Here is an 11,147-nt window from a genome sequence, read left to right as displayed (position 1 = left end):
TAATAATAATAATAATAATAATAATAATAATAATAATAATAAGCAATTCACATATGTTCTTTGTTCTTCCAGATCCATGACCAACATGCTGATCCTGAACTTGGCCTTGGCGGACTCGCTCATCATGCTGTTCGGCCTACCAGAGATCGTCATGTTCATGATGAACGACGGCTGGCGTCTGGGCCAGATCGCCTGCTCGGTGGATCGGACAGTGCTCGTCTGCGCCCTCTACTCCTCTGTGCTCACTCTCGTGGCTGTCTGCATAGAGAGGTTGGTTTTCTTTTTTTAGTTGAGAGAATACTTTACGAAGGGGTGTTGTTTCAACACGTGAAACATGTATCTATTAATGTCCTGTCTTGTTGTGCGTATGCGTGAGGGTACCTAACACTTCTAACGTCCACTCCCATTGTAAACGACCAGGACAGATTTCTCCCTATGAGATGAACGAAGATTGTCACTGTCATTAACTCTTAAAGTTCGATCAAGAGCAGAACAAAAGACGAACAGGCGAAAACCGCTTCCTTTGATTACGTCGCATCCGTGCAACGAGTGCAATTTGTGCTAGTTTGCGCGGGGTCTAACGGATACTTTGGTTTCGTTTTATTTGTTTTAGCCGTTTTTGGGATGCTTATCATACAAGGCCTACCTTAAGTGGGCATTAAACTGGAAGCCTAGCTGTACAGCAGGCAATGAAAGACGGGTGACTATTTACAACTTTTCTGTACCTTACAAAACCATACTATAGAAAATACGTGTCATAGGCCATTTCAACAGCAAGGCCTACGTTGTGGGTTCTGTCACATCCGTTCTTTTCGCAGTCCTTCCCCTCGACACGAAAGAATCTTTTTAAAAAATGTTATACTTTTACGTCCCATCGACAAAAGTTAAAACATTTTAGGAAGAGGACTTCGGCCATACCTGTCTGGGCCAACCCGGTCGGAGAGAGATACAACGTTCAAGCAGAAAGACTGAAATACACGATAAAAAAACCAACCAATTTCCACACTCGGCAATCAAACTTAAGTCTCCAGCATGCGAAGCGAAACGCCTAACTGCTACACCGTAGGTGCCGTTGACCCGAAAGAGAGCCAATCAGATACATGTACTTTGTGGGATGCTAGTGGCGCCTCATCATGGGCAGTCTATCGCCCCGTGTCGGAGGGACATCGGAGTACATGTACTTCCGCTGCCAGAGATTAATTTGTTCTGTTTTGGATTTTATATAATGGTAAAAACAATAGAGATAATGGTAGGGATGATGTTGGTAGAGATGAAGATAATGATACTTCTGGTAATACATTTGCACTACTACTACTACTACTACTACTACTACTACTACTACTACTACTACTACTACTTCTGGATTGTATACCTGCTGCGAAGTAGTCTCTAAGTGCTTAATAACGTATTATTACTCCGAGAGACGTTATTTATTCCAAAATTTCAACAGTGCTATGTCCTCAGATCGAGAGCTTGTACTACGTCTTGAGAAGAAAGGGGGGGGGGGAGGGTGAAAATTTTAAAGCCATACAAGACCCCCGTGTATTAAGACAGGGTAAAGCACAAACAGGCAGTGCATATCCAACACACATTCTCTAACCCAAAGGCGAAGAACCAAAACTAAACTCGTACCTCATTTACATTTATTCCAATTACTTCATGTCTCCACCCTCTCCTACTTCCTTGGCATCCGTTCCGTGGTAACTAGATGAAACTCTTTCCTTTCTTCTTCACCGTTTTCTTCCTTCCGCTCCCATCCTGCAATCGGAGACATAACTTTCCCCACGCTGCCCACCCTTTGCTGGCAATACATTCACAGTTAGCAAAATCTAGGCCACTGAGATTTCCATGATGGATTTAACTGCTGAAAATGAAACTTCTGTAGGCACCCACGCAGAGAAGAGTTCCAAGGAAAACGACGTTTGACGTTTTCGCTAAATTTTCCATCTCCTCAGGCAAGATAACGTGGACTCCCCTGTCTTTGCCTCTGTCCTCTCAGAAACATAGAACGGAAAAAGAAGGAGGCACGTTATGACAGCCCAATAATTTGAGACATTTGTCAAACGCACAAGGATTTATATTGCTTCCGATGTTTCTGGAAATTTTGCTCGCGACCAATTTTCTGCAAGTATCCTTATTTCTGAAAGGCTCTTATGCGAATATAGGGTATCTAGATTATATAAGCTGGCTTAATTTGGCTAGGTTTGAATAAAACTGACTTACAGGCCTATATCGATATTTGGGACCGTTTACTGAGCGTGTTTGCGGAGATAAACATAAGCAAATACTTTGATTTGTTTGCTCATATCCACCTGAAAAAAATTCAAATTGTGATTCTAACGTCGTAAATTGGCGCACTCAGCCGTTTTCTCAGAAGTTTGTGATGCACTTTGCACGTTCCTGCATTCCCTCCCCGACCTGAAAACTAAACGATATACTTTTTTGTGTAGGTGTTTTACGTCTCCATCGACACATTTCAGACCATTTAGGAGACGTGTTTAGATTCAGCTAAAAAGACTGGGAAACTCGATAGAAATGTCTCCCACACAGGAATCGAACAGGGGTCTCCTGCATGTAATGGTGAAACGTCTAACCCCTACTGCACAGACACCGGTCGCCTGTAAAAAGTACACTAAAAGAAAAAAATAATTAGTTTGTAATGCATTAAAACCTGAGGAGACAAAACAAAGTAGCAGGTTTTACTATCTTTCTTAGGAACTGTATAATATTTACGACTGCGGGAGTGGGAGGCATGCTAATTAATCATTTATCGTACAAAGATTACTTTTCGTTCCTTGTGAACTGGAGCGACTTTTACCTTTACTTTACCAAAAGTTGAAAGTGTCTAGTTCTCAGATAGAGACTGCAGGATTGTAGAAAATGACAAACGACGTTAGACTAGACAGAATGCCAAACCAGTTTCAAGACTGGTACATAGAAGACAATGTTTGTACCTAATAACGAGCCATCTAACCTTTAAATCAACCTTCTTGGACAATACCCCAGACATAACTCTTCAAAGAAAATGTCACCTAACGACTCAAGATAACAAGTTACAACTATCTTTACACCTCTCCCAATTATTTCTCAACTACAAAGAAAACATTCGCGGTTCATTCTTAATATTTTTCTTTGTAATTATATAATGCTTTATCAGATGCAGTCATGGCCATTTCAAAGCTTCTGAACAGAAATACTTAGAAAAGACACGCAAAAACAAGACAGGAAACAAAGAAACAAGCAAAGCGAGTAGAAGCCAAAACAGACCGGGGAAAAACCCATTATTGTCACGACTCCATCAGTTTCCCCCTTCACCAACCCCAACCCCCTCAACCCTCCATTCCCTATCGGCAGTCATAATCCCTATTTCACAACACCATTGTTGCCCCTAGCAACCGCTAAAGTACCCAAGATTCGATAGTTCAAAGTTTCTTATTATTGCGAAACAGTCTTTGATTATTCCCGTAATTTCCTCCACCAATCATACGATTTCCGTCAGGATTACCAAATGCGGTTTTCAGTAGAACGTGTGTATTGTGAAAGGTCAGAAATAAGCCAAGAAATCTATAGCCAGACTGTGTAAATATATGGCTTATGGTTTGGCAGTCTTGTAGAAACAGATGTTCTTATTTGAACATGTTATTATATTAATATATGGAAGCTTTTAGTCGACCCCTTGAAAAATGTGTATGGTTAGCTTACTGTCTTTTACTTGCATACAAATCATGGCTAACAAAAAGGCAAACTGCGCTAGGGAAGGGGGTGCATCGTACCAACGATGTATGATGTTCCCTTTCGTTTATTATCTCAGCCGTCTTTGTTTCTTTCTTTTTTCTTCTGTTAAACCCCGTAATCTCCGCCCCTCGCTACCCACCCACTGTCAGCACGACAGCAGTCTCCTCGCTGCGTTCCTTGATCCCATTTTAAAATTGAAATCATTTACATTCTACACAGCTTTAGACAATGTTCATCACTAATGTCTTTTCTACCATGAGTGTGTGTGCGTGGCAGGGAAGGAGGGGCATTCTCGCAATAGACAATTAGAGCTCTGTTTTGATAGTTTTCTGTTCCTGTTTTTCATTACAAAACGACGCTATTGATGGACGAAAAGAAACGATTAGTGTCTGGCATTCAAAAACAGCTTGAGCTTCTGTTGTGATAAGAGTAAAACTTGACAAGAGACTTGACGCGCGCTCGTATGACCTTATTTTGTTAGTTACGAGCGCGGTAAAACTCTTACCAAAAGAAAAAGACTTAATGTCAAACTGTTCAAACTAATTCTTCACGCTATTAGCTTTCCATTAACGCGGGCACTAACACTATCATGCCAACAGTTATTGGCTTAATAATAATAAAGGACAGCATCTGCATAGCGCAAATTCCCGCTCAACTGCCAGCTCAATGCGCAGTACAATCTATATTAGATTACACCATATAGCAGGTTCCATATATTATTTCGAAATAGGAAATGACGTCATGAAAGATGATAGAAACAGGAACTGAAGCTATAGTACATACCCATGGCAACAGGAAGGTTAGATAACACATTATTCAATAATAATACGTCCTATATACCGAGGAGAAAGACTATTAATAAACTCAAGAGAAACCATTGTTGACAAAAACCTGAGTCCCATAGGACTGAGTTCAATTAAAAGAAAATATAATCACCTCTGAGACAACAAAACTGAAGACTAAAAAGTAAGGCCAAGACCTAAACGCACTTTTCTGAAATCTTTAATACTGCCCTGGGCAATGTTGAGCATTCCTCAGAAACTGAACATGGGAAAAAAAGTTTCGAAAACGTTTTTAATACGTGCAATTCCTGTCACTAAAGTTTGAAAAATACTGCAATTCTTCTAAACCAGGACAGAGTACGTCATTTTTACTCTACGCGAGAACTGACTCCAGTCTGTTTAAAGCATGGAACTCAAACTCAAATAACACACGAGCCACAGAAGGTAGAGTCTGGGTGAACGTGGGTCACATCAAATATTCCACAATAGGTTTCATCAGTATCAGAAACAAACTCTAAATCTTTAGTAATATTAGTTCAGAATCCGAATGGTTCTTCAGGAAAAAAAGCTTTTTTTAACCTACTCCTTGCTGCTACAACGTTGCAGGGCCTCCTTTTACATAGCTCATTTAAAATTTGGCTCGAGGAAGGGACCACTCCAATACTAAACATTGTTGTCAAGGAAGGAGTGCAAGATATCATCCTAGGGGGCCTCAACTGACCCACACGCCGCTAGTTTGAGAAGCATGGTTTAAAAAAAAATCTGAGTGTGAAGTCTTTCCATTGTTATACCGAAGCTAACAATGTTATACTTTTTGCCTTCTTCCAAAAGCCAATGTGGAATGATTAGAGATCTAATTTGATAGAATTATGAGAGATTTAATTTGATGAAATAACGAGAGATCTAATTTGGTAGAATAATGCAAGATCTAATCTGCTAGAATAATGAAATATCTAATTTGATAGAATAATGAGAAATCTAATGTAAAACTCACAGCAACCTTGGCACTGTTACAGAGTAATCATGTCAAATGCTCCGGTGAAGTTAATGTTACAGATTCTTAAGCTATCCCATTGCATTTGCAAGTGGTTCTGGGAACTTTGAAACTTCTGCTGACACTTCGATTTCTGTCAACACTACAGTTAAAGACAATAATTGAGTCTTTGTTGGACATAAAGTACACGCGTCTGAGGTAACAAAAACATTTTGTTTTGCCTTAGTGTATCAAAACAGGGTGGGAAAAGTGAACTTTAGTTCAAATGTAATGAGCTGACTTTTACGCTAAAGTATTCGGTTGTTTTAGGTCTGGTCAGAAGGTAAATTTTAATTCTTTGACCCATGACTCTAGATCCGCACAGAGCTAAGATTGAGCGAATCTTGTCCTCTCGGATTAGGAAGATAAGCTCAGATGTTCTGAATGCGGATCCCGAATCTGAATAACACGTGGACAAAAAAGCAGAATACAATCTGAACTGATATGCTGCTTGACAAAAAAAAGTCCCAAAGGCAATTCCATGACCAAAAAAAATAAAAAAATAGATACCTTTTACAAGAGGGAAAAGTACAACAAAAGCTGTACATAAAAAAAGAAGAAAAAAGAAGAACACCCCCCCCCCCTCCCGGAGTATGGGTGTACGAAGAGAGAAGGTAATTACCTTTTTGAAAGAAAAAATAAATAGCACTGTGGATTACAAAACAACACTATCACCGACTATCCGTTAGATCTAGCAGGCGGGTAGAACTCTGAAAGCACAAGTCCTCATTTGATTCTAAATGCTGCTGCCGGATTAGACACTAAGACTATCAAGGATAACGGAAAAGGAAAAGACAGATGAGCGAGGAAATACAAAGAAAAATTAATCTAACGGAAATGTTGATGTAGAACATAACAAAAATGTTGGTGCAAAAGCAACCATAGGCAATCTACGCCAAGCGTATAGAATACAGTCAAACCTGCTCTAATGGCAACCAATCCAAGACTTGTATACACGACCACACGCCGCATCCCTCTATTATGTTGTCCCAAATTATAAAGACACTATCCAAGACGTCCACCTGTCTAAGACAACCACTTTTTTCTTCGACAATACGTGGTCGTCATGGACAATTTTGAATGTATTTTGAATGCGGAATGAAGGACCACAGAAATGTGTTATACGCGCCTAGTTTTTCTGGTCGTCCACTTCTGGATCTCCTGGAATTCAGGGACTTTTCATTTTCTCTTCAATCACTCGAATGCTGCAAAGCGTTAACAGATCCGAATTGATTATGTCTTCCAGAAGGAAGATCTTATTTTCCATTTGGAATATTCAAGACTGGTGGACGTGTCTGTGATTGGCGCATTTGCATTCAATGTAAGGAGGGAAACAGTCCAGTGGTTTGCTGCACTACTTATTCACTTGTAGCGAATTAATAAGATGTTTTTTATTGGTGTATGCATGGATATTGTTGAGAACGGACAGTGGTGGTTGACCATGACAGCGATGATTTTTTTCTCCTATTTTTTTTATTTATTCTTTTATACATGAAACTGCGAATACGTTAATAGGATAGATGATCTTACTCTGGGTCTCTGTCTCTGTCTCTCTTTCTCTCTGTCTGTGTCTCCTTGTTTCTCTCTCTCTCTCTCTCTCTCTCTCTCTCTCTCTCTCTTTCTCTCTGTCTCTCTGTCTGTCTCTGTCGCTCTCTCTCGGTTTCTTTCTCTTTCGGTCTCTGTCTTTCTCTTTCTGTGCCTTTCTATACATACATACAAATATACGTCATGCACACACACACACTCACACACACACACACACACACACACACACACACACACACTCACACACACACACACACACACACACACACACACACACTCACACACACACACACACACACACACACACATATATATATATATATATATATATATATATATATATATATATATATATATATATATAACATGCTTTTATACACACATACACACACACAAACAAACACACATATTATTTGCGCTTTCCAAACCCACCAATTAACTCCCCTGATTGTTGTTCAGATAAAAGAACATTTACATTGTCCTAATTTCAGGTCTGGGAATTATCCTGATACAGCAAATCTTTATATTATTGGAAACGTTAACAGTAGTCTCCAAGTGGACATGTCATCTAATAAAAGGAATGGAAATGACTTGTTATTTGTACAGATTATGACTTTAATTGGTGGTCTGTTTTAACCTGCATGCTTCTGTTTAAATCAAGTAATTAATCTCATATCTCTTTGGAGCATAAAAAGCCTCAAAACACTTTTTGCCGGGATTTGTAGTAGGCGTGTTTTTTGTCTTTGAGGGGGGGGGGGGGTCTGATTCATTAATTATGTATTGTTATTGTTATTAGACTTTGACTAACAGTACTCTAAAATGTTGATAAAAAATAATTTCTTCCCACGTGACAAAGTTTAAACTAAGCTTATTCTAAATCCTAAAGAGTAGAAGTTTATTTGAAAAAAAAAGCGAAGATAAATTCATGAAAGCACGCTACGACATTCGCTGTCTTGAAAAAGGAACTTCCTTGTAGCGTCATACGCTTGATAGATATGGCGGGTATAATTTGTGGTACGACATCAGTTGGCCTGTGACAGAATCGACTTTTTTCGTCTTCTTATGTTTTATTTTACAATTATACAATGAGAAAAGGAGGACATGCTGAAAGAACGATTGGGGGAGTGGGGGGTGGGGGTGGCTGCACATCATCATAATCCCAGCTTTCGTCCTCCACTGAAACATTAGCTAACGAGCTGTGCGCGCGCTTAAGTAGGATGTACGTTTATTCAACCCTGACATTTTTTGCAGCGTCTGCATAATTGTGGCGATCATTTCGTGAACGTTTAGACGAGATGATGCTATTTTGATAGAACAAGATTCTAAGGCCAAAGCCAAGTTCATGTTGCATAATGATGTTGTTGTTGTTGTTGTTGTTGTTGTTGTTGTTGTTGTTTTTGTTGTTGATGATGATGATGATGATGATTATGATGATGGTGATGATGACAAATTAATATAAGCGATTTTTTTCCTTATAAGCGTTTACTAATTTGTGAGGCAGCGTGGTGGAATCAGGCTTTCGTCAATTTTTTGGCTTGTAGAGTTATTGGTATCATCTGAAAGCTTGTTCACCTGTCTTTATTTGGATGAAAAAAAATCCATTTATCTTGAATACAAGTTTTGATATTTGCAATTGAAGGAGGTGAGGGTCACCTGTTTTCAGAGGTAAAATTAGTGAGAAAATGGCCGCCAAAGATTAGTTATTTTCTTAGCTTAAGAGCCTGTGATAACTGAAAATTTACATTTTTTGTGCCTTTAATCAACGTTTTTCAGAAAAATCCACACAGAAATGAGTTCTTTATTGACATGAAAGGTGTTGAGCCAAAAAACAAAAAATTGATCAAAATTCAAAAACCTGCGGAAAAAAGCAGGTTTCTTCACTTTGATTATTTTGACGAGAGCCTGATTCCACAACGCTGTCTCACATTTTATCTTTAAGTATATCCGACCAGGTCTGTTCTTTTAGACTAAGCTTGTGGAATGCACGTACGTCTGACATAGTGATTTCCTTAGCAGATTTCTCTCTTGTGGTCCTTTTTATTGATTCAATTTTTCTCTTTTCCTTTTTGTTGCTCCCGATTCAACGACCATTGTCTGTAGCAATTGTGCAAACTCTGGAAAACCGGCCTTACAACGCCTGATCACACAAAGTCAACTCACGCACCCAAAGGACAATAAATCACAACTAGGGCATTGATCCTACCACTTATCAAGACCATTCATTGTGTTTGGCTCGACATAATAATATGCCATAAGCTGACAGGTTCTCTATTTAGTTGGGCCAGAATGTTGTTTTTTGCGTTGTTGCATTCCCCCTCTTCCGCCTTCCCCACCCACTTAGAAGATGAACTTGTATCCTTAATTCATTTATCAGGGTATTTTACGATTGACCATAAGATTCACTTGCTTCCCTACATCGGATGACCGGGTTCAAAGTATTGCCGTTTGTAGAACTGTCTCTCGGTATTCTAGTATAAACTGAACATAATACTACTAGACAACCTTTTGGCTGTCTCAGCTATCGGAGGATACTGCCCCAGGGAGACATTATGTAATGGAGTACTGTTGGCGGCATGGCAACTACTCGATAGCAATTATCGTATTGAAAAAAAAATGGAATACAGACAAATCTAAAATAAATAATGAGCAAAAAAACTGCTGACGCTAGAGTTGTACTCCTGCAGACAGATAATCAGTTGTCTTACTTATTGAGGTTCAGTGAGTCCAGCTTACCTTTTTCGAGAAGACCAAATTATGGTGCACCTTGACCTACGGGGATTTGTTCCAGGTACGTTCACACACACACACACACACACACACACAGACACACACACACACACACAAACATGCACACACACACACATACACACACATACATACATACATACACACACACACACAACACGATGCTTTGATTCATAATAATATAGTGTGTGAAATTCCAATGAAAACCCGAGTAGCGTGGTACCGTAAGGACTTTACACCCGAAAAGCACAACACCATCGGCCAGACTTTCAGATGCCATAAGCCTATAGTTTTGAAGGCATTTTTGTAGTTTCTAAATCAACAGTATCATTATCATGTTCTTGAAACTTTTTGTCAACAATCAAATTGTAAATATTCAACATTGCGAGAAAAGATACACAATATTGTAGGTTCTCTCAGGGAACGACGCCTCCTTTTTTCTTTTCGGTAAAATCTTTGCTTTCTGGGCTTAGATCAGTAGAATAGAATGCCCACGACATACTCTTAAACAGAAAAAACGGACACTCTGATTAATTAGGTATACATTTGGGAAAGCGTTAAAGACTCCCCAAACAATACATGCCCAAAATATCCCGTTTTGGGTGTCAACCCGTGTCATCCTTTCGTAGTTGAGTATGACAATAACAAATAACACATGTTATAGACCTTTTGGTGTGGAACATTAGAATTCTAGGTTTCGTTTTCAAAATTGACCTAAGTAACATTTTGTTCTGCAGGAATATTTTTCCTTTGGGTTTTGCATTATGATTATAATATTTCATGTTGTTATATAAACTCGAAGTTTCCTTTAACGTAATCATAACATTAATGTAGACACCACACCAAAATTTAATATGTCGACAATAGGAAAGACATGTTGAAAAAATTGTTTTTTTGTTTTTTTGTTTTTTTTAAACACCAATCCATCTCCTCGCCCGAAAATAATTCCAAAAGTTTTAAATAACAAAAGAAATTCTGATTTTTTTTTAGCTCCATGTGCGTGCCAACATACATTTAAGGGGAAAAATAGCAGACTCTCTTGTCGTAATACTTTTCCAGCCGACTTCTTCCTCCCGGGCGAGGGAGCGACAGCGAAGTTGAATGCGTCAGACTCGTTCTGTCAGTGAGTGCTGAGTCGGTCTGTGTGTTGAGCACCCTCGGCGAACTGTGGGGCAGTCGATATTACAACCAGGAGAACTAAGACTGGGGGACAGACATGGCTCATAATGCAGATAGGGCAAACTGCACCTTAATACATACATACATACATACATACATACATACATACATACATACATACATACATA

General features: G+C 39.1%; 1 protein-coding gene across 1 annotated transcript in view; it reads left to right on the top strand.

Annotated features, from left to right (window-relative positions):
* The window catches only part of LOC101858904 (neuropeptide receptor 15), an 85,135-nt gene that overhangs the window by 38,239 nt on the left and 35,749 nt on the right, over positions 1 to 11,147 (top strand). Inside the window, exon 3 of the mRNA XM_013081785.2 lies at positions 73 to 270. Coding sequence (XP_012937239.2) covers positions 73 to 270 — 198 coding nt within the window. The remainder of the gene's footprint in view (positions 1 to 72; positions 271 to 11,147) is intronic.

Source organism: Aplysia californica, unplaced genomic scaffold (assembly GCF_000002075.1).
Source record: "Aplysia californica isolate F4 #8 unplaced genomic scaffold, AplCal3.0 scaffold00007, whole genome shotgun sequence".
Taxonomy (NCBI): Eukaryota; Metazoa; Mollusca; class Gastropoda; order Aplysiida; family Aplysiidae; genus Aplysia; species Aplysia californica.
The sequence above is the reverse complement of the archived record's forward strand: the minus strand, read 5'-3'. Positions and strand labels throughout refer to the sequence as shown.